General features: G+C 37.5%; 2 protein-coding genes across 2 annotated transcripts in view; both read right to left on the bottom strand.

The window, feature by feature from the left end:
- The window catches only part of LOC145783587 (uncharacterized), a 50,488-nt gene extending 45,211 nt beyond the window's left edge, over positions 1–5,277 (bottom strand). The window contains exons 1-4 of the mRNA XM_082595482.1: positions 5,062–5,277; positions 3,526–4,839; positions 2,635–2,766; positions 127–1,360 (exon numbers count right to left, since the gene is read on the bottom strand). Of these exons, the coding sequence (XP_082451608.1) occupies positions 127–1,360; positions 2,635–2,766; positions 3,526–4,839; positions 5,062–5,277 (2,896 nt within the window). The remainder of the gene's footprint in view (positions 1–126; positions 1,361–2,634; positions 2,767–3,525; positions 4,840–5,061) is intronic.
- Positions 5,278–12,693: 7,416 nt separating this feature from the next.
- The window catches only part of LOC145782738 (protein phosphatase methylesterase 1-like), a 29,334-nt gene continuing 19,516 nt past the window's right edge, over positions 12,694–22,511 (bottom strand). The window contains exons 7-10 of the mRNA XM_082594498.1: positions 21,432–21,530; positions 14,467–14,594; positions 13,989–14,050; positions 12,694–13,607 (exon numbers count right to left, since the gene is read on the bottom strand). Coding sequence (XP_082450624.1) covers positions 13,500–13,607; positions 13,989–14,050; positions 14,467–14,594; positions 21,432–21,530 — 397 coding nt within the window. The 3' untranslated portion in view covers positions 12,694–13,499. The remainder of the gene's footprint in view (positions 13,608–13,988; positions 14,051–14,466; positions 14,595–21,431; positions 21,531–22,511) is intronic.

Raw genomic sequence — 22,511 nt, 5'->3', positions numbered from 1 at the left:
CCAAGCTGACGTTGAGAACCAGTGGCTTGGCTAATAAGAAGTTATACTCGTTATTCAGTTAAAAAGCTTGATTAAAAAGTGAATTTAAAAGATAAACATAAACTTCACCACATACTGGTTAAAGACTGGATGGAGCATGAGTCTTGGAATGCTTGTGAAGAGACCCGGATTGAGTGAATGTTTTGCCGCATTCTGAACACTTGAATGGCCTTTCCCCAGTGTGTACCCTACTGTGGCGTTTCAAGAAACACCGACTGAAAAACCGTTTATCACAATACTCACACTTGTGCGTTTTCTTTCTTGTATGAATTCTAATGTGATATTTAAGTTGTTTGTGGTAAGTGAATTGTTTACCACAATGAGGACACAGATGTGACTTCTCATCAGTGCATGTTTTTCTGTGTGCTATCAAGGCTGGTGAACATTCAAACTGTCTATCGCAACACTTGCATTGAAACGGTTTCTCTCCTGTGTGTATCCGCATGTGATCTTCAATATGAGTGATTGTTACTCGCATACTGCATATATTGCAAGCAACAAATTCATATTTCTTGGGACGCTTTGGTGAACTTGAGCTTGATGTTACGTCAACAGAGGTCAAAGTGTTGTCGATTCCAACATTGGTGGTTGTCGTAGTGCTTGAACTGGATCTATGATTTTGTTCTGATGTGAGAACAGGAGAAGATTGACATTGAAACGAACAAACATCGTTTGAACAAAGTTCCTCTTTAACAAAATCTATCGGATACGCAGGCTTTGTTGCAGTGGAGACAACAGCACAAGATTTGTTGTGGTTGTCTTGAGCAGAATCACTCGCTGTAGATTTATTTTTGACGACGGCGTCATGGAATGATGAGAATGCTGGTGTGACGTCACCAGCGGATACTTGAAGAAATTCAATCTTAGATGAAGAAAAATTCGGAGCCAGATCTGGTTGTGAATTAGTTTCCGCAAAGTCGTTTGTTCCAATGTCTGTGGCGCATATTGAGACAAAAGGTAAGTTTGTTTCATCACAATGAGAACCAGTTGAAGTCGAGACGTCCATTGAATGACCAAGCACAGGTTCTAGCGATTCAAGCTTCAAAGAATCACTTTGTTTGTCAGGAAAGTCTTTCAAGCTCTGTTCATTTATAATTTCATCAACCTTTGACCTTATTCGTTCAATCTGAGTTCTCTTCTCAATATCGTCGCCATTAGAAATTGGTGTCTTTGGAGGATCAACATGACAAGATGACTCAACTCTACCAATCAAGGATTCATTCAGGGCTTCTTTTATTTGAAAGATCTCTTTCATGACATCATTGCGAAACTGCTCCAACGCTTCGAGGATTCTGTCATCACGCGATTCATTGGAGATTCCCTGGAGGTAAGGGTGTTGAAAATGTTGACTCACAGACATGATGAATCACCTAACTTAATTAATATTACCAAAACACAAACCTAAACAAAAGGCTCATTATTAGTTGCAATAAAATGAAAATTACATAGAATCAACTCTTCATCAAGGAAACCAAGTATTGTAAAAAAAATTCATTAATAGCTTCTTTTACTGGCGAATTCTACAAGGCTCATAGCATAACAGCATTTCTCCGAGCTATACACAAAACTTTAAAATGTTGACAAAATCTAATCATTTTGTAACTCAGCAATACCAAAAACCGACGACCTACTGCAAAAAACATGAAGCCAACAAATAGTAATGCTAGTTCCGCAAGATAACAACCATAACACCCACTTCTGTTAATCATGTCCATAAAAGATGAAGCACAATGGTAATAATATAAATTTTAACAACATAATTGAACAGATTTTTTCGTGTTGAATTGGCATAAGCAATAAGCATTTTTGCTTTACAAGCCATAAGTTTATCTGCAACATTCTTACAGTGAAGTAACCAACGACTGTGATGCAATAAACGCCTCCATCAAGCCTGTTGATTAATATACGACATAGCTTGATGGTGTAAATGAATCCATGAATGTAAGGTGAATAATATTTAAATCACATGGCAATGTATACTGTAGCGACCATGGGCACAAATCACGTATGTGAATCCTTTTCTTCGAAGTTAAAGATTGTTGTTAAGTCCAAAGAACGAAACAGATTTTAAAGATAAAAATATTGCAGACGAATACTACAATAATAAACCTACTCATTGACATTGCAAAACTGGATGGTTACATTCAGAAGTAACTGTCTCACTAAGATTGCTCATGAAAAGTTAAATAGTTCATTAACTTTCATGTTGTCTTATTTGAATGTATTTTTAATGCAATTTTCATTCAACATGCTCTGCGGCCTTTCAGAAAAAAAAAACATGGTCCAGTGATGCAGTTAGCTTGAACATAATTGGATCATAGTCACAGAAGAAGAAAAAACTTAATAATTATAAGCCTTACTTTTGTAGATAAAAATAAAGATGCAGGGCAATACACAATGCAAAGTTGTAAAGACCAACACCATTATTGTGCATTCGATACATGCTAGCATGGCAAAGTGTGGCACTCGACAGGATGATGAAGTGTTATGAGGATCCCATATAAGTTCAAAAGATTGTCTGTAACATTCCTGCAGTGATGACTGATAAAAAAAATAGCATGATTAGTGGACTTTTGCAAGAAAATTAATACTAACTCTTGTATATAATTCAGAGTGCATTGGAAACTGTTTGGTGATGCAAAAAACTTGAAAAGGCATGATAGCGAAGTTGTCATAATGGCGTCGTGCAAGGATCTGTCCTCCATCCTTCTGGTAGAACCAGAGTTTCTGAAAAATGCATAATAGACCAATGAATTATAAACTACAAGAGGACTATCAAAAAAATATGTTTGTTTCTTAACAAAAACACGATAACTGAAATCTAGCTCAGAAAACTGTGATATTTCGGACACATTGCAAGAAACTCATTGAAAAATATATTATAACAAATGGACGACAAAAAATAAAATACTTTTAAGCAAATCTATGGAATAAAAAACATGCCAGAAGCAAAAGACACAGCATAATGAACCTAGACAGCCACTTTATCTGGCCCAGATCTGATAAAGACCTGGACCAGATAAAGTGGCTGCCTGGGAAAGGATTTCATGAAAGATGTCACAGCTGATCAACCTGCTAAACAAGAAGCATCAGACCAATGACACATTAAACTATCCAACGACAACTCAGAACAGAATGTGTTAATGTACAGCACATGTAGTAAGTCACAAGACAACAAACACAATTTATGTTGATCACTTGGGTCAGATTATAGAATTGTCGGCATATCCAATTCCACAAATAAACATGAAAATCATTGTTGAGGCCTTTTACGAAGTGAAATAATCACACAAAAAAACTACAACTGCTGTCTTATTTTAATGATGGTTCGATTAGGCTTAAAAACTATAATTCTAATTGAAGGATTGTTGTACCCAAATTTAGTTACCAATTCAAACAATAATATCGAAAGTAAAATCTTCCTTTCAAAGTGAGTTTTAAGTATAACAGATAAGATTGATCACATACCTAGGAGGAAGTCTGATGTACATGAGTCTTGGCATGTCTGTTAAGAGCCCCAGATTGAGTGAACCTTTTGCCGCATTGTAAACATTTATAAGGCCTTTCTCCAGTGTGGATCCTTCTGTGGCGGTCCAAGCTGTGCAAGGAAGTAAATGGTCTTCCGCAAAGCTCACATTGATACGGTTTCTCTCCTGTGTGTACTGCTCTCATGTGAGCTTTAATGCGTGTGCTTAACAAACGCCTTTCACATACATGGCAAGTGACAATTTTGTGTTTACGAGAACGCTTTGATGAATCTGTTCTTTGTGTAAGAGGCTTCTCTTGATCACTGGAAGTTTCTTTAGTGATTATTTGATCATGGTCATTAAGTCTTTGGAAAGTGATTTCTTTACCACATTGGGAACGCTGATGACCAGTACACGTTCTTCTGTGGAGTGTCAGGTAGGATGAGGAGTAAAACTTTCTATCACAATACTCGCATGTATACTGTACCACCCCTTTGTGTGTTCGCATATGAGTATTAATGTTGTTGATTGCTACTCGCAGGTCGCATACTTCGCAAGTGACAATCCTATACTTCCTGGGATGCTTTGGTAGACTTGACCTTGTTACATCAAGCTCCTCTTTAATGAAATCTTTTGAATTTGTTGCAGTAGAAACAACAGCGCAAGGTTGCAAGTAGTTTTCTTGAGTAGAATGACTCGTTGTAGTTTTATTGTTGACGACAATGTTATGCAATGGTGACGTTTCTGATACTACGTCACAATCAAACACTTCAGTGACTTCCATTGTAGATGTAGAACAATTTGGTGCCAAGCTTGCTAGCGATCTTCTTGGAACAAAGTCCTCAATCTGTTTTGTTCCAATGTCTGTGGGACATATAGAAACAAATCGTAAGTCTGTTTCATCATAATCAGAACCAGTTGAAGTCGAGTCATCAATTGAATGACTTGAGATGTGTTCTACTGATTCAAGCATCGAAGAATCATTTTGTTCGCCTAAACACACTTTCATGCTCGGTTCATGTATGTTTCGATCAACCATTGATCTTATTCTTTGGATATCAATTCTATCCCCATCATCACCATCAAAAATCGATGTCTTTGGAAGATTATCTTCACACAGTGACTCAGATTTACCGATCAAGGATTCCTTCAGAACTTCTTTGATCTCAAAGATTTCTTTCATGACGTCATGGCGAAACTGTGACAACGCTTCAAGGATTCTGTCGTCACGCGATTCATCAGAGTTTCCTTGGGGGCAAGGAAGTTGAAATAGTTGACTAACAGACATAATGAAATACTCAGCAAGTTGATTAGTTATTAATAAAACACAACTCTAAAAAAAATACAGAATATGATTAAAACAATTTACGAAAAATACAATTTAAGCAGATTCAACAACTGAACGAAGAAGTCAAGTATTACAAAGAAAATGAAAATGCATAAACAATGCCATTAGGTAGAAAGTTGTACAATGCTCACAAAAACTCGGCAATGTCAAGCTAAATGATCGCAAACCCTTCGACGTTCGGCTATGAGGATTCGGAAAGACTCCTACCAAATCCTCGTTTGTCCAGCAATTGTCCTGAAAAGCTGGGACGACCGTGCCATGAAAAGGTTTTTGCTGCGAAATGCCAAGTAAGTTTTTCTCTGACTTGTTGATGACAAGGCAGTGCTTCTGCTCTTCGTCTCGCCTTTTCTTTTGAAATTGAACCTGGCTACTCACAGGAGGAGCCGCATGAAGTTTCTCATCCCCTATCCCTATTGGAATCATTGATAGATTATTTTGTGATATCATTTGATGATATCATGGTGTCCATGGCACTAGCAAGTTAGAAATGTGGAGAGGGATGACGATTTCATCTTCAATTGGTGTTCATTTCCTGCTGACACAAATAAACTGAACTTGTACTACAAATGACGTCATACTTGTGACGTTACTGACACATCATGAGTTTGTGAGTATGTTAAAAAAATCATTGGTCTGACTTTGTCCTTCTTCTTCTTCCTGTTTTACGTTTCTTTCCTAGAATCAGGGCAAGACGGGGTCTGGCAAGGCACATCCTCAGTCTTTATTCATCACGATCTAGGGGGCTAGTGTTGGTCATCCGCCACCGCTTCCTGTCATCGTTTATGGTGTCACTCCATGTCTTCCTGGGACGTCCAGGCTTCTTTGTTCTAGCTACTGGCACATCTCGGCATTGATTTATCCATCCACTGCTCCTTTCAACATGTCCAAACCAGCGGAGACGGTTGAATCGGAGGCCATCTTCAATCTTTCACAAGCCCAGCCTGGCGAGTCCTGAATTTAGAAACTTCTGCTCAACCAAAAGGACGAGGGCAGATCCTTGCAGAACACCACAAGTACAGATTAGGTCTTCACCACATAACTGCCTGCAATGGCATGCCGAAAGAACTTCTTACACGATTGCTAGATATGCTTTAACAATTCTGCCGTCCCAAGGTAAAGCGACGTAACAACAGATTTTTGATTTTCCTACTTTTTATTGTTAAACGCTTCGCTAAGACTATATTTTTCTTCCAGCAAAAACTCAACAGCGTAACTGCAGTAGTTTGCGAGATATTTGTTGGTCAAAACGACGTAACTACATATAAAGATCATACATGCATAGCCAAAACGACGTAACTGCCAGTTATGTCGTTTTACCATGGAATCCAGAGCAATTAATCCCAGTTACGTCAATTTACAATAGAGTCTAGAGTTATCCCAAATTCTCAATGGGACGTCAGTCTCTGCCAAACAACGCCAGCTGTTTCGCTCGTGTTGCAAAGACAATTACGTAGCAAAAGAATAACCTCATTTTGTAGACAACATTCTTATTAGCTTCTGAAGTGAAAACATTAGTACAGAAGCTACAGAGTCAACACACAACAAAATATTAACCTCATTTTGTAGATAAAATTCTTATTAGCTTCTGAAGTGAAAACATTTTATCTACAAAATGAGGTTAATATTTTGTGGCGTGTTGACTCTGCAGCTTCTGTACCCAAACACTCTTCATAAAGCGTCTTGTAGCATTCTTTTAGTGAACAGAATCAGCAGTTAGCTATAACGCAGCTACAAGTTAAACGCAAATAATGGCAAAAAAATCGACTTGCGAGAAGTCGTGAAAACGCTTACGAATGATTCTAAGGACGATACACTAAACAAACTATGCCCGCTTATGACTAAAAATCGACCACAATTCTGGGAACATCTACCCACCAACGACAACTCACTTGACTTAGATACTGAATTGTATTTGAACCATATTACATATTTTGCGTGTGAATTCAATACATTTGCGTCCGATACGCCGGTTTGCCTTTGCAGCACTGTCAGAAACACAATCAGGTTTACAAAGGTAAAGCGACGTAACTACACTAATTATCTTAATTAGCGAAAATTAGGACAGCAATCAATGTTGTTGTTTCCATTGAAACAAAAAGTAGGCAAGGTCTTTTAGTTGGAGGCATCAAATGTTGAATTGCGATTAAAATGTCGTTATGGTTTACAATTAATTTTAAAGCACTTTTTCTCGGTTTTAACTTATCTGTAGTCGCTTTACCTTGGGACGGCAGAATTGCAGTTGCAAAGATACACTCATTTATTGGAGGAAATGTAACATTTGACGAAGCGCGATTTATTATTTGAATGGTTGTCGAGCAAAGATGCAGTTTAAAAAACTTTCTTTTGAATTAAACTGATTTTCCATTCTAGACTGTGGCGATCTGGGTAATTGAAAGTAATGAAATATTTAAATGATTTTGATGGAACGGTAGTCAAGAAAGTAGATACTAAATTTGTTGTTGTGATGTTCTGCAAGGGTCTGTTCTAATACTTCTAGTAAAAACACGGAGCATCAGATCAACGATATAAAAAAGTTTAACAAGTCAAAACAAAAGTATCATGACAACTCAGTACAAAACAGTGAAAAGTTTGGGTGTTCATCAGGAGTATTATCGTTTCTACCATGAGTTGTAACGTTTATCTGATGAATGTGAAAGCAGAAACATACAAGTTGCTTTATTACTGCACTGACGTTTCGCGCATCATGGCAATGCGCATCATCGGAACGAATAACGTACAAAAACAAAATTTAAGAAGTTGTATACTCAGTACAGCATATTACATAAATGGACAGCACATGTATGAAGTTACCTGGTGAAAAAACGACCTATTGATCACTTGGCAGTTCCTAAATACAGAAAATATCGATGTAGAATTTTCTACATACCTAAAGTAATTCCATAAATAAACCTAAGAATTATGGTTGTGACGTTTCACAATGAACTACAAAATAAGCCCAATTGTGGTCTTAATTTTAATGGCGGCTCGATCTTCTTCTTCCTGTTTTACGTCTCATTTCCTAGAATCAAGGTAGGACGGGGTCTGGCAAGGCACATCCTCAGTCTCTATTCATCACGATCTAGGGGGCTAGTGTTGGTCATCCGCCACCGCTTCCTGTCATCGTTTACGGTATCACTCCATGTCTTCCTGGGACGTCCAGGCTTTTTTTTCCTAGCTACTGGCACATCTCGGCATTGATTTATCCATCCGCTGCTCCTTTCAACATGTCCAAACCAGCAGAGACGGTTGAATCGGAGGCCATCTTCAATCTTTCGCAAGCCCAGCCTGGCGAGTAGAGTGTCTGAGCTGGTGTACTGGTTCTCTTTGCGATAAGGCTTAAAATCTAACGTTCTAACTGATGGAGCGTTGTGCACAAATGCATTCAGTTACCCACTCAAACAATGATATGGAATAAAAAATCTTACTTTTAAAGTGAGTTTTGAGTAAAAAAATAATAACTTTGAGCACATACCTAGGAGAAAATCTGTAGTGCATGAGTCTTGGAATGTCTGTTTAGAGTCCCAGATTGAGTAAATCTTTTGCCGCATTGTAAACACTTGAAAGGCCTTTCTCCTGTGTGAATCCTTCTGTGGCTATTCAAGTAGGCTGAGCAAGAAAACCGTTTATCGCAATACTCACACTTATACGGCTTCTCTCCTGTGTGTGTTCGCATGTGCCCTTTAAAATTCCTACTGGAAAATTGCTTTTCACATACTTTGCAAGTTACCATTTTATGTTTACGAAAACACTTTGATGAACGTGTTTTTAGTGCTAGAGGTATCTCTTGATCACAAGAAACTTCTTCTGTGATTATTTTATTTTGTTCATTAGGTCTTTGGTAAGTGAACCCTTGAGGGCGTTGATGGGACTTGTGGATTGTCAGGGAAGACGAAGAATGAAACTGTCTCTCACAATACTCACATGTATGAAATTTCTCTGCTGCTGTTCGCATGTTAACATTAACGTTGGTGATTGCATCTTGAATATTGCATATTATACAAGTGACCAATTCATATTTCTTGGAACGCTTTCGTGGACTTGAGCTTGATGTTACGTCAACAGAGGTCAAGGTGTTGTCGATTCCAACATTGGTGGTTGTCGTAGAGTATGAACTGAATCTATGTTTTGGTTGTGGTGTGAGGACAGGATTAGATTGACATTGAGACGAACCAAAATCGCTTGAACAAACTTTCTTTTTAACAGAATCTATCGGATCTTCAGGTTTTGTTGCAGTGGAGACAACAGCACAAGGTTCCAAGCGGTTGTCTGGAGCAGAAATGCCAAATGAAGATCTATTGGTGGAGACAATCTTATGCAATGGCAACTCTTTCGATACTGTGTCACAATCAGGCAGTTGAGCGACTTCCATTGTAGATGTAAAAATAATGGGTGCACGACCTGATTGTGATGTTACTTCAACAAAATTATTAGTCTGTTTTGTTCCAATGTCTGTGGGGTATGTGGAGACGAGTGGTAAGTTTGTTCCATCACAATGAGAACCAGTTGAAGTCGAGACATCAATTGAATGACTTGAGATGTGTTCTAGAGATTCAAGCATCTGTTCATGTATGTTTTGATCAACCATTGATCTTATTCCCTGGATATCAATTCTATCCCCAAGATCATCGCTATCAGAAATTGATATCTTTGAAGCATCAATATGAGACAGTGACTCGGGTCTTCCAATCAAGGATTCCTTTAGAACTTCTTTGATCTCAAAGATTTCTTTCATGATGTCATGGCGAAACTGTGCCAACGCTTCAAGGATTCTGTCATCATGCGATTCATCAGAGTTTTCTTGGGGGCAAGGAAGTTCAAATGGTTGACTAACAGACATAACAAAACACTCAGCAAGTTGGTTAGTTTTCACTAAATCTCAATTCTGGAAAAAAAACAAAAGTTGATGAAAATCATTTGCTAAAAAACAAAATTTGAACAGACTAACAATTGAATGAAGAAATCAAGTATTAAAAAACAATGCTGTTAGCTGGAAAGTTCCACAGAAATCATGGACTAACATAATTGCACTGTGCCAATAACAGAATTTTGAAATGTTGACAAAACTGGAACATCTTGTAACTCAGCAATGACCAGCTGCGACTAAAGCTTAACTTTGCATAAAATCAATCGAAAAAATCAAGTTAAGAGAAAAGCTAGTTCCCATGTTAACAACTACAAAAGCACATACTAGATATATGCTGATGAAAAGAAGAGAAAATTTAACAACATATTAAAACAGATGATTTATGCCGCCATCAACATCAACAATGTGGGGGTATATTTCAACAATAAGGTGCATGTTAATATATGTGTAGCGGTCAACAATGTGGAGATATATGTCAACAATGTATAAGCCGCCAACAACAATATGGAGGTGTATGTCAACAATATGGGGTTTGTCAACAATTGGTATATGGCTTTTATTGAAATTCAAAGGGATGTATGTAACTTTCCTACAGTGAAGGTTCAACCTTGACAAAATAAAATTTGGAACACCCAAACGCGTGTTTTTGAACACCCAATTACAGTTTTTGAACACCAAATCTTGAACATCCGGTACTGCATTTATAATTTGGTGAAGTAACCAGAGACTCCATCAACGATGGAAATTAATAACGAAAATGGATAAAGCTGATGTGATAGTGCTAACAATGATAAACAGAAAAATCTCTGTAAATATTTGCACAAGAAACATTTCATTAATTTATATGGTTGCAAATTAATTGTTTAAATCAGCAGTTCTCAACCTGGGGTCCGTGAAGTGTTTTCAGGGGTCCGCAAAATTTTCCAAATTTGCAACATGATTAATAAGTTACGAAATTTAAAAATTGTTTGTGCTGAATTTGTGGATTGACAGTGATTTGCAAACTGTGCGTCGGGACGCCCAGGTGCGTGATTTAAAATTTCAAAGGGCATCGCACTAAGATTCAGTTTCCTAACTTAAGAAAAATGTATATAGGCTAAAAGAGTTAAATCTTTTTATCACACTATACGTATGTTCAACTGGATTCTTTTGACACAGCAAATTGTTGATCGATGCATAACTTAGAAATGCAAACGTTAGTCAGCATTCTATTAGGACTCACAATTTTGCCATGACTGTAATTACAACGAAATATTCATTACAAATAAAATTAAAAAAAAGTGAGAAATTCTTTGTAAAGGTAACAAAAATTCTATTAGTGTTCGATAAAATTTATGGAAAAACGTTCAATCAACATATAGATTTCTGATTTTTGTTCCTGTGTGCAAACATTTAACTTATAACCTAACTTTGTCAATGTCATCGGTCGTCATAAGTGCTTTGCGAGTGCAGTAAATTATTCCAAGTGTATCGATTCGAAACATAGGCTAAGCTAAGCAACATTTGTTTCTGTTAATAGACGTGATATATTAAAACATCAGATACAATTTTTGTTCGGGGTTTGCGGTCGCTTCGAGGGCACCAAAAGGGGCCCGAAAAGACAAAAAGGTTGAGAACCACTGGTTTAAATTATTCAACATTTTTATTTGTACAACACGCCACAGGCTGAAAAGGAAAAGTAGTTTTTCTCAAAGGAAAGAAAGATTTGTAAACCACATCTTTGCTTGACAACCATCCAAAAGGCAAATCGTACTTTGTCAAATGTTACATTTCCTGCAATAAATTGGTGTATCTTTGTTACTGCAATTATTCAAGCATAACCAGCAATGGTGTGAAAAGTTCTTTCCACATGCCACCACAGACAATCATGTGGTGGAGATCAAATAAGTAGTTGTGGTGTTCTGCAAGGATCTGTCCTTGTCCTTCTGTTAGTTTCCAAATGAAAGGTTGAGTAAGACCAAGAAAGTTATGACGTGTTAGTTTGACATTACAAGTATGACGTCACATGGACATTGAAACGAACAAACATCGAACAGCTTTATCACAGTGAAGGCAACAGCACAAGATTTGAAGTGTATTTTAGTGATTAAGTGTGAAAGGATTGATGTTGTTCGTCAAAAAGTTCTTCTAACTCTATCTTCAGCTGCGGTCACCTATGGATCTTATCTCTCCATAATCAGTTCCTCTCTTAACATCACGACGTCTGCAAATCGGTGTCTTCGGAGGATGAACCTGACATAGGGACTCAGATCTTCCAATCAAGGATTCCTTAAGAGCTTCTTTGATCTGGAAGATCTCTTTCATGACGTCATGGCGAAATTGTGCCAATGCTTCAAGGATTCTGTCATCTCGCGATTCTGAAGGTGTGACTTGTCGATGTCATAAAAAAAACTAAGTAACTTTGCTATTTTATCACATCAAAGATCTAAAAAACAACAACAAAAACAGTCAACATTGCAGGAAATAATGAAGAGCTAGGTTTCAACACAAAGGCTCCCACAACCAATTTGCTCTCGCTTATCTCTTGGCGAGCGTATTTAAATGTAATCCCCGTTATCTGGTGATCTTAAATTTTGAGCATTTATCATGCAATCTGTATTTTCGTCTTCACTAAATTTACCCTTCTTTAGTAAATTATTGATAGATAAATTTAACTTTACAAAAATTTAATTTACCTCTGGTTGGGAGCAATTGCTGCGACAGCAAATACATGAAATTATTTTGTATAGGAATGTTGTTGGGCTGATAGAAAACATCATGATAATGCAGGAAGCGACACCGAGAAGAACCTTCCACATACAACACTTCATAACATTTCGCTGAGTTGTATATACTCAGATACAATAAGATTAACATTACATGTTCATTTTTCAGCAACCAATTGCAGCAAGAATTGACAGCTATAGAACACCGGTGTCTATTGCTGTCAATTCTTGCTACAATTGGCTACCCAAAAGCATATAGTTGATTGGAAGTCTTCATGGCTAGCGTGGAAGCTACACCGTCGGGGTTAGCGAATCGCAAATTGCTCGCTGTTAAAGTGCCTTGTACCAAGTAATTATTTTAGCAACAAAAACCGCCTTGGTCATAAGAAACCCAAGTTTAAAGCAATATGACCAGATTCACAGTATTAAAAATGGGACTTTTAATCCACAGAATAAGTTCAATTGATGTAGGCAAGTTACAATGCATTTGGAAGTAACTAGCAACTAGTTACGACAAAAGTATTACTTATGAAAACAATTATTTATTATGAATTGCAATTATGTCTTTTTAATCGGTAAAGCTTAGTTGAAAGTAAACTTAGCAATAAATCCACGTGAATTAAACTTGACAACCTTTTCACGTGGTTTTGAAAGAGAAGATTTTACTGACTCTGTTGCATTGAAAAAAACACACTAGGTAGTGATACTGGTGTACAAACAAATTGTTCTAAATCCAATATACAGAACCAATAAAACAGAATGACAAAATAAAAATAAATTTAGAAATCCGTTTCATAAAACTTAACTCTCCCTCGAGCCACCAATGACGTGCACGGGATTTGGAATTCCCAGATACGACGACTACAGCAAAGTTATTTCTCGTAGTCAAAACAGTCGTGAAAAAAAACACTTTGTTTCTCCAAAAAAATTCAAAATTCTAACAGTTTATAGCAAATTCAATAAATCGATTAAACTTAGGGCCTAGGCTTGAAGCAAGGCTGTTAAAAAGGAGCTATGAGTATTCGACTATTCCCCATCGCCCCCCTCTCACACGAGCGTGGGACTAATCCGGGCTGTCATCTCTTGGATTCAGTTAGTTTATGTCTTGTGAGGAAATTAGCGATGACTTGTGCCACTTTGTCAGGAGCATCTTCGTGGACGGCATGCCCACTCTTTGGCATCACCTGGAGAAAAGACGATAATGACGTGGTAATGACGCAATAAATAATTTTAGTTTCCCGGATGTTTATGATATTTTTTTAATCTACAGAAACAGTTCAAAATTTCATTACTAACTTTTTCATTCCATCAAAAATAATAATGATACATTTATAATAATAATAATGTGTTATTAATAGCAATATGTTAATAATAATGATGTGTGAGACTGTATCAACAGCCTCTTTATGAATCGCAATAAAAACTGGTAATCATAAACGTCACCTTCATTGTGATTCACAAAGTGTAAAATGCTAAAAAAGATATGGACCTCTTGAACTCATGTTCCGCTTAAAAAAGTAACAACAAGAAAGTAACTTTAGCAATTGTGACGGAAAAGGCGGCACCTGAAGCTGGAATTTTCCTTGCATTTGCCCGATCGAGAGTTCCTTGTCCAAGCGGTCCACTCCTGAATAGGTAAAACACTGTAACTAGGCAATGTCGGTAGGGCAACGAAAAACCATTGAAACAGCTCCTGATAAAATGAAGCAGGATCAGAGTTCCACCGACACCATCCAAAATTACGGTTGTCTATTTGAAACCCCATTATAAAAAAATTAAATCCCGATGTTAAAAAATACATGGCCGGGGAAACGCGTGTAGACTCGGTACCTCTCGCTTTTAAACTGTTGTCTTGTTTGTAAACCAACCAGAATCTTAATGAAACATAAGCACAATACTCATCTATTTGGTACTTTTTTAAATGCTAATTGTAAAAGTTTAAGAGCACCAGGTTTGGAATGTTGTTTAAAAAAGGTTGAGAGATAAAGGCTGAGAACCTGTTGGTTCCGAAGCCTAACCTCACCAATACTAAGAACTTCTCACCTGCCAGTAGCAACACTTTCGGAACAGGAACAGATAGAAAGAGAGACGACATTCCCTTAAACCAACCCTCCCAATAAGGTTCAGTACGAGATAGATCTACTCGCCAGGCATACTTGTAGCTCTGGCCACTGAGAACAAAACAGATTTTTATGATCTCAATTTTTGAAAACAACTTTTAAATCCACAATTGGAATATCACAGACAGATGATAGACAACAAATAAATCGGTATGAATAACATAATTAAAAAAAAGCAATACAATAAACTAACAAGCTAACATATCAAATTCAAAGATTTTCAGCAAAGCAGGTCAATTTCAAGTCATCAAGAAATGTGGAAGATTCAACCGCACCCGCAGTGCAAGCAAAACTACTTTGCTAATCATGTGTTTTTTCAGTTGATTATTATTATTAGCGCCACAAAATAGTTGTAAATTACAAGATACTTCTAGCGCTTGCGTTGCTAAAGACACCCCGTTAGCCAACGGTAGGTGGCGGTACACAGTAGTTCGGAATAACGAAGCGTGATACATGCCTGAAAGGTCAGGAAAATGCACAGCCACAAGAGGTTGCAGGCAGATGTTAGAGGATCATAGCATGAAGTTGTTAGAAGTGGTTTCTTATTAGTTAGGGGAATATTTATCTTCCGATTAATCTGCCCTTTTTTAATCTTGTTCAGGCATTTTCGGATAATGATAGAAGCTTTAAGTACAATATCACATACTTATATTATGCTTTTAGTGATGACTAGAGCAAGTAAAGTCAATAAAGTTATAAAGTCAAGTTTCTTTAGTAACTTATTGCGTTGTGGTTTAAAGTAAGAGTTCAGGAAACAAGGCGTAGGTATTAGAGCTCGACCGATATATCGGTCAGCCGATATGTATCGGCCGATATCAGGTGTAGCCGATATATCGTATCGGCTATTTTTTGCCGATAAACATCGGCCAGCAAAAGCACACTCAAAACCAGCCATACATGCCTTTAGAAGAAACACAAGTTGCTCAAACGTGCTTGCATAGCACAAACAATTGCTGTGAGAATATAATTTCCCGCCCATTCTAGTGCGCGCATCTAGAAAATGTTAATACTGTATCCCTTAGCTTCCATTCAAGCAGGAAAATTTCGAGTTTTACGTTGCTTCAACGATTGGTGACATTCAATCAGTGTAACAAAGGTGAATTTTTCGCTAAGAATCGATGGGAGTGCGGGTGTACTTCTACACTAACACGCACAGCTTATTTCAAGTCTTACGTCACAATGCCTGGCTTTGATATCCGAGTGATATTGATAAGGCAAGATTCGTTACAAAATTAGATCATACGAGTAGGCTATCGCAGCAAGATGCAGCAAAATTTGTCAAGTTTTGGTATTACAGTAAGAAAGAAAAGGTCCAGGGAAAATTAACTTTCGTTCACATGACACGCAAAAATAAACCCAAAGAAAAAATCCTAGTGAAACTTTGCACAGAAGAAAATAGTAGCGTCATTGTAGAAGTTGCAAAAATAAAGAAAAAATCCTGGTAAAACTTTGCACAGAAGAAAATAGTAGCGTCATTGTAGAAGTTGCAAAAAAAAAACCTAGTGAAACTTTGCACAGAAGAAAATAGTAGCGTCATTGTAGAAGTTTTCCGATTCGTGCCCAGAGCATTGTGACGCAAGAAGGCACACGACCTCTTTCGGTGGAAGTTATGCGGCGTAATTAAGCAAGCAACCACCTGCGCCGAGTCCTGGGCGGGTGGGCCGCGCCCGCCGGACATTTCAGGAATTAAAAAAAAAATTAATTCAATTTTAAGTCCAAAAATTTCTGTAACCATCTGCCACCTTGTAATACTAGCCTACTTACCTTATTCGCAAGGTTTTGTCGCCATATGATAGGCCCTACTAGACCTACTAATTAAGCGATTAGTTTTCGTCAATTATTGCCATGCTACATTCATGCAACGTTAAACAACGTTGATTCGCCGTTAAACGAGCAAAAGTGTCCAGCCGCGCCGTTTGTCTCCAATCTGCCACTCGTAAGCCCAGTGCTATAAATCAAGTAAATTGCGTAAACCTGTGAGGAACTTCATTCACAACAAAAATCTGACCGCAATTTCCACTGGCTGTTACATCGTTTTAACATCGCCAGATGTTAAATCGGTGTAAAAACTGTAGCATTGTTCTTCAAAGGAGTAATTTTCTCTCAAACGACGTCATCAATTAACTCTGCTGCTAAAATGCTCTATTTTGTCGTCTCAACCATCACAGTTGCGTCTGTTACGTCACTGATATTAAACTGCACTACTGAACAGTGCACACGTGTTGGTTTGGCGATGAAACCGTTGGTTGTCATTAGTTGCAATTCAGCTCCTTCGTTAAATGTTCTATTGTAGATTCAATGTAAGCTCGGTTTAATTGCGCAGTTTATCGCTAGATATTTGCAATTTATAGTAGTAGGAACTAGGAAGCCTAGATCTTGGACCTTGGTGGTAGGAAAACAACAGTAGAGTTGTACATTATTATTGGTGATCACGACGTGACGTGACAATATGTGTTCGCTCGCCCAGCTATTTTAAAAACTCTGCGCCTATGACAGCAACCAATGCATAAACTTTCTTGGACTGGTTTGTTGCTTAATAACCTTGTAGGTAACAAATTTTTCGTAGTTGATATATATCGGCCGATATATATCGGTATCGGCCTAAAAATTTCATAAATATCGGTATCGGTATCGGCCTGAAAAAGTGATATCGGTCGAGCTCTAGTAGGTATCGAAATCTTGACTTGATAGGTCAATTAAAAGTCAATTTTTTATTTTGGTCAATTTTTAAATTTTAGGTCAATAAAGTTAATTTTATGCAATTGACAGCTCCAGTACAAATGTTTGAGAAAAAACTGAGAAAAACTTATCTGTAAAAAATTCTTGTTTATCAATCTCAATCTGTGCTTCGTTTAGCATCTTAACATTAAAAACACTACAAAACAGTGACGACACTTCTAGAATGATGAACATCGAAAGACCAGAAAGTTAATTAAACGCCGGTTAGACACCGCTCAAGAGCATGTGGTGTGTCTTTGGCAAGACACTGACAGACGTGCCGTGGATTGCGCAGTGGCTCCCATTTCGACAATAGCTCTTGATTTTGTTCGTGATTATGAACAGTATGCTGCTCTAGAGATAAATTCCTACAACCCTTCCTAGAACTATGGTCTGCTGAATTGAACATTATCATGTCACATTTCAACTCTTGTTCTTAGTGAACGGGATGTTTGTTGTTGAGTTGCCTGCTTGTTATACACTATACAGCCTTCAAATGAGTCTAATATATTCTGTTGAAAATTTCAATGTTTTTCTGTTGATTTGAATTTCTTTTTTCGTTGATGCAGCCTTATTTTAAATATAAAATACAAGACAAAATGATGCATTCAGTCAAATTTTCGTTACGTCAATTTTGGATTTTCAATTCAATAAAAATTTACCCGAGTAATATTATTTGTCGATTTAAACTTTTCTTTCAGGCGAAAACTAGTTGGCAATTTTGTTGAGCAAATGACACTTTCATTGATAAAGTATGCATAGCACGTTCTGCACATATCCAGCAACTTTGAAATCAACACGACATTGCTAGCGATGAGAACATGAGAAAAATCAATTAAATATGCGCATTGTTGACGTCACAGTGTCATGGGACGACAGCCAATGGCAGAACACGATAGGAAGTCAGCAACGTCTACGTAAAAATGAACCGAGCCTGGGTTAACGTTTGTCTTTCCATCACTATTTGGTGATGTCTGAGGCAGTTGAAGCAGCCACTGCCAACAACAGTCCATCAGGTTGGTCTGACTTGGAGATTGTTGGAAAAAAAGTTCAGTAAAGGTTGATAGAGATCTTGCATCATGATAAAAAGGTTGATAGAGATCTTGCATCATGATAAAAAGGTTGATAGAGATCTTGCATCATGATAAAAAGGTTGATAGAGATCTTGCATCATGATAAAAAGGTTGATAGAGATCTTGCATCATGATAAAAGGGTTGATAGAGATCTTGCATCATGATAAAAAGCAATAATGTAACGTGAGGTGAGAGCTATCGGCAAGACGTGATCATGTCCTGTGATATGATTGAAGTACAACACACCCTGACAAAAATACGTTTTTCAAGCACTACAAAGTTAGGAAAGGATGAAGTAAACTGTGAATCTTGATGTCAGAGACTCGTCACCTGAGCGACAAGTCACGAGATCTTTTTAGTGAAATGTGTCACCGTCATAAACTTAATTTAGACGCAAAAATAAACAGCGAGCTTTTTTATCTTATCAAACAAAATCTGCCGTGAATAAACGACTTTCGAAAAGTGAAAGCCGCCCAAAATAGTGTTGAAATGCCGAGTTAAAACGATTGGTTAGCAAATTAGAATTGACTTCTTCAGGCAAATACAACAAATAGTCAAATTAACAAGTTATGTCAGATCTTCCCACAGTAAAAAAAGCTGAACAGTTTATATAAATAATTAATCATTTGCGCACAGTACTGCAATTGTTACGAAATATTAAACTGTTTGGTTCGCACCCGACGTAAAATTTTTTTTATAATCAAACCAATGCAGTTCGACCATGACGGTTGCTATCCTCAAGCTAAAGCGTTGAAATTTTGTGACGTCACTAACAAAATTAGACTTTGCGTCAACAGCAACGTCACAAAGAAAATAGAACCTCTCCGGCCTCCGCGGCATTTAAAATCGATAATTTCGAAAATTTTGAGTATCGTCGCACAACATTGTAACGTCAACATCAAATAACGCTGAGTGGCAAGATAGCGACCAATGTCTGCAGTCGGCATGTTAGCATTCCACCAAACTAAGATTACCTTTCAAGAAAGTGAATTCGTTTAAAAATAAATGGGTGCCAATATGTGATCTATCAATTTTTTTATTGTTATAAATATTGTGAACTTCGCTTCAGTTGTGGTACCACCCTGCGTGATAAGACGAAAGTAAACCGAAGAAAGTGTTGTTCACATACAATAGGTACTGCGTACTGGTGTCACATAAAATTGTTTCAAGATGAAACTCGCCAGTTTTCCCGAAAACAAATTGCTGAATATCACGACTAAAAGAATGATGGCCTGGTATGATGAGCAGGTTTGGCGACAGATAACTTTTAACAGAAAAAGTGATAAATGATCAAAAGTCATGTCTTGCAAGAATGTTTGCAGCTTAGAGACACGTTGCTTGAAGGACCAGGGCTCAGTTTTTATTTGCAGCAAATAATCAAAATTCAATTTACCAGGCAAATTATTCAAAGTACAGAGCAAAATATTGCCTCAGGTCCTAGTTGAACTTTCTTCGGTGACTAAAAGTTGACAGGGATTGCAAAAGCTGTTTCATCAAATAAAAAAGTAGGACTCAAGTGTGCAAGACAAACTTTTGGTTTGGTTCCAAACATATTCGCTTTATTTCAAGCCTGGGACGTGGTTGATGAGGGTTTAGATTAAGTTGTTGGCAAGGTGAGACAATCAACCTACTTGATAGCACAAAATTTAGGCGAAGTTGATAATTTTGGGCCCAAAGTACGTCAACGTTCAAATGATTCCATACCATGATCACGACTCCGGATATTAAATCCTCTTCAGTAAAACTTTAACAAGTTCTACAATACGACAGTTTAGTTCAGATTGAGGCTAAAGTTAAAACCAAAACTGTTGGAACACCTGGTTAATTTAATCAAAACATAAACAGCCCAAAGCGTAAATATCAAACTCATGTTCAGCAAACAAATACGAAAATACAATTTCGAAAACTATCCTGTTCATCTTCAAGATTACATCTGGTTTGAAAATGGTTTGAAAAAAATGATATGGTTTGAAAGAACAACCACCCCATGCCATAACTTGGGTCATTTTATAAACTTAAAACGAAATTCCTTGTTAAAAAACTTAGATGCTATTATTACCAACCAAGCAGCCTGGCAGCGACTTTTGATTATGACTCAGCATAACGTCATAACCAATACTCAGCACAACTTGTTGTGTTCAAAACTTTAATGTGTGGCCAAAACATAACCAATGTTATAAAAATGTTCTATAATTGAATTTGAGTTCTAATATCTAAAGGTCTAAGGTTCAATTTCAGCTTGGCCCGTGTTTTCCCCACAAAACGTTACAAGGAAATCAATTAATCAATTCATTAAACACGAGCATAAAGGAATTGCAACCATCCCTGGATTGAAGCAGCAAAGCAATAAAATTATTACTGAAATGCAACTTTCAACTCAATGAATAAGCCACCAACGTAATCAATGCATAGAAAATGCTGCGTCACAGTACGCAATGTGATAGTCTGCCGCTTAGCGAGCGATTGGACGCGAGCCCATTATGCGCAAAGAAGGATCTAAACATTGCTCGGATGCTCAGCACACGACACGACTTAGTCAGTTGTTCTTAAACGCAAGCTCAATGAGGGCGCTATGTGATATAGCATGCGCCAATGTTTAAATATAAAAAAATGTAAAAGCTAGAAGAACTAGGTAGAAATAACAAAATAAACGCGATAAACATGAGTCAGATTTGCAAAATTTTATTCTGTTAATCCTGAGCAGAGTGAGATCACTTGCAATATTAATTCATCCGAGCAATGTAGCCTTTGCAAGAAAACTAAGCATTTAGATTTGGCTGACGTTCAACAAACAGTTAGATTTAGATCAAGTTAAAACAGGTGACTATCTTCGTGTTTTCATCTTTGAGGGCGCTATGTGAAAGACACAGCTGAGTGCTATCGAAATGTGTTGAATCGAAGGTCTTTGAGCATTGGGCAGTCGCGCTCCGGACACTAGACCGCGCCTCCAACGATGTGAGTGGTTTCAGAAAATCGCAGAAAGAAAAAGTCGGGACTCGTGGTAATGTAATCAGGCAAATCCAGTTCAAATAGACAATTAGCTTCGTAAAAATCAACACCAACATGTTGCTGGTAAAGACAAGGAAACTACCAAACCTGTTGGTTGCTGGTTTATTATGGTCGTCGTCGTCGCATGGTTCTTCTGATAATATCTGGTGGTTTTCATCTGAATTTCCGACCTCAGAGCAAGGTTTTCTGCAATAAAAAGTGAATTTGTGAGATGCTTAAGTACCAGAGGTAGAAGCTAATCAACGATATCTACCTTTGAAAACTACAGCACTTCAGACACACATTACTAAGAGGCAACTAAAGACACAAAATTGAACATTTTGTCAACATCAAAAAAATTATAAAAGTGAAAAACATGCTTAAATCCTGAACTGATGACAAATACGAAAGACGCAACAAAAAGGAGGGATTTTAGGGAGCAAGTCTTTTAGGCGCTGACAATTAGGCGCTGGCCTAATAGGCGCGCACACTGTGGCGTCTGGATATTTAGGTGCGGAGCACTGTGGCGCCCGGTCATTTAGGTGCTATTCCTAATAAAGTCTGTAGATTGTAACAGCTTGGCAGCTTGCCAGAAAATTATATCATGGCTTCCGTGAGTGAAGCTGCTTAAACCGGCAATGCTTTTCACATAAAATGTTATATTGAACAGAAAAATATATTGTTGTTTTATTGATTTATTATTGTTTTATTTGTTGTTAGTCCAGGTTTGCGTTGGTGAAAGCTTTATCAATAAATTATTCAAGCTTCCAAACATTATTGGAAGTAATCCTACGGAAGTATTCCTACGTCGTAAATCATAGCAGATCCATAGTCTTTGCCTGTCCTTTTTTGGCTACGGTAATAATATAATATTTTGTGTGAAAATCATTGCCGGTTCAAGCAGCTTCACCCATATATTTTTGTTTAATATAATATTTTGTGTGAAAAACGCATTGCCGGTTTAAGCAGCTTCACTCACGGAAGCCATGACATATTTTTCTGTTCAATTTAACATTTTGTGTGAAAAAGCATTGCCGGTTTAAGCAACTTCACTCACTGAAGCCATGACCAACAACGCACACGCATTAACAAAACAACATATTTTTCTGTTCCATATAATATTTTGTGTGAAAAGCATTGCCCTACGCCCCTACCTGCCAAGCTGATACAATCTGCAGACTTTACTAG

This window comes from Aplidium turbinatum, chromosome 14 (assembly GCF_918807975.1).
Source record: "Aplidium turbinatum chromosome 14, kaAplTurb1.1, whole genome shotgun sequence".
In the NCBI taxonomy this organism is placed as follows: domain Eukaryota; kingdom Metazoa; phylum Chordata; class Ascidiacea; order Aplousobranchia; family Polyclinidae; genus Aplidium; species Aplidium turbinatum.
The sequence above is the reverse complement of the archived record's forward strand: the minus strand, read 5'-3'. Positions and strand labels throughout refer to the sequence as shown.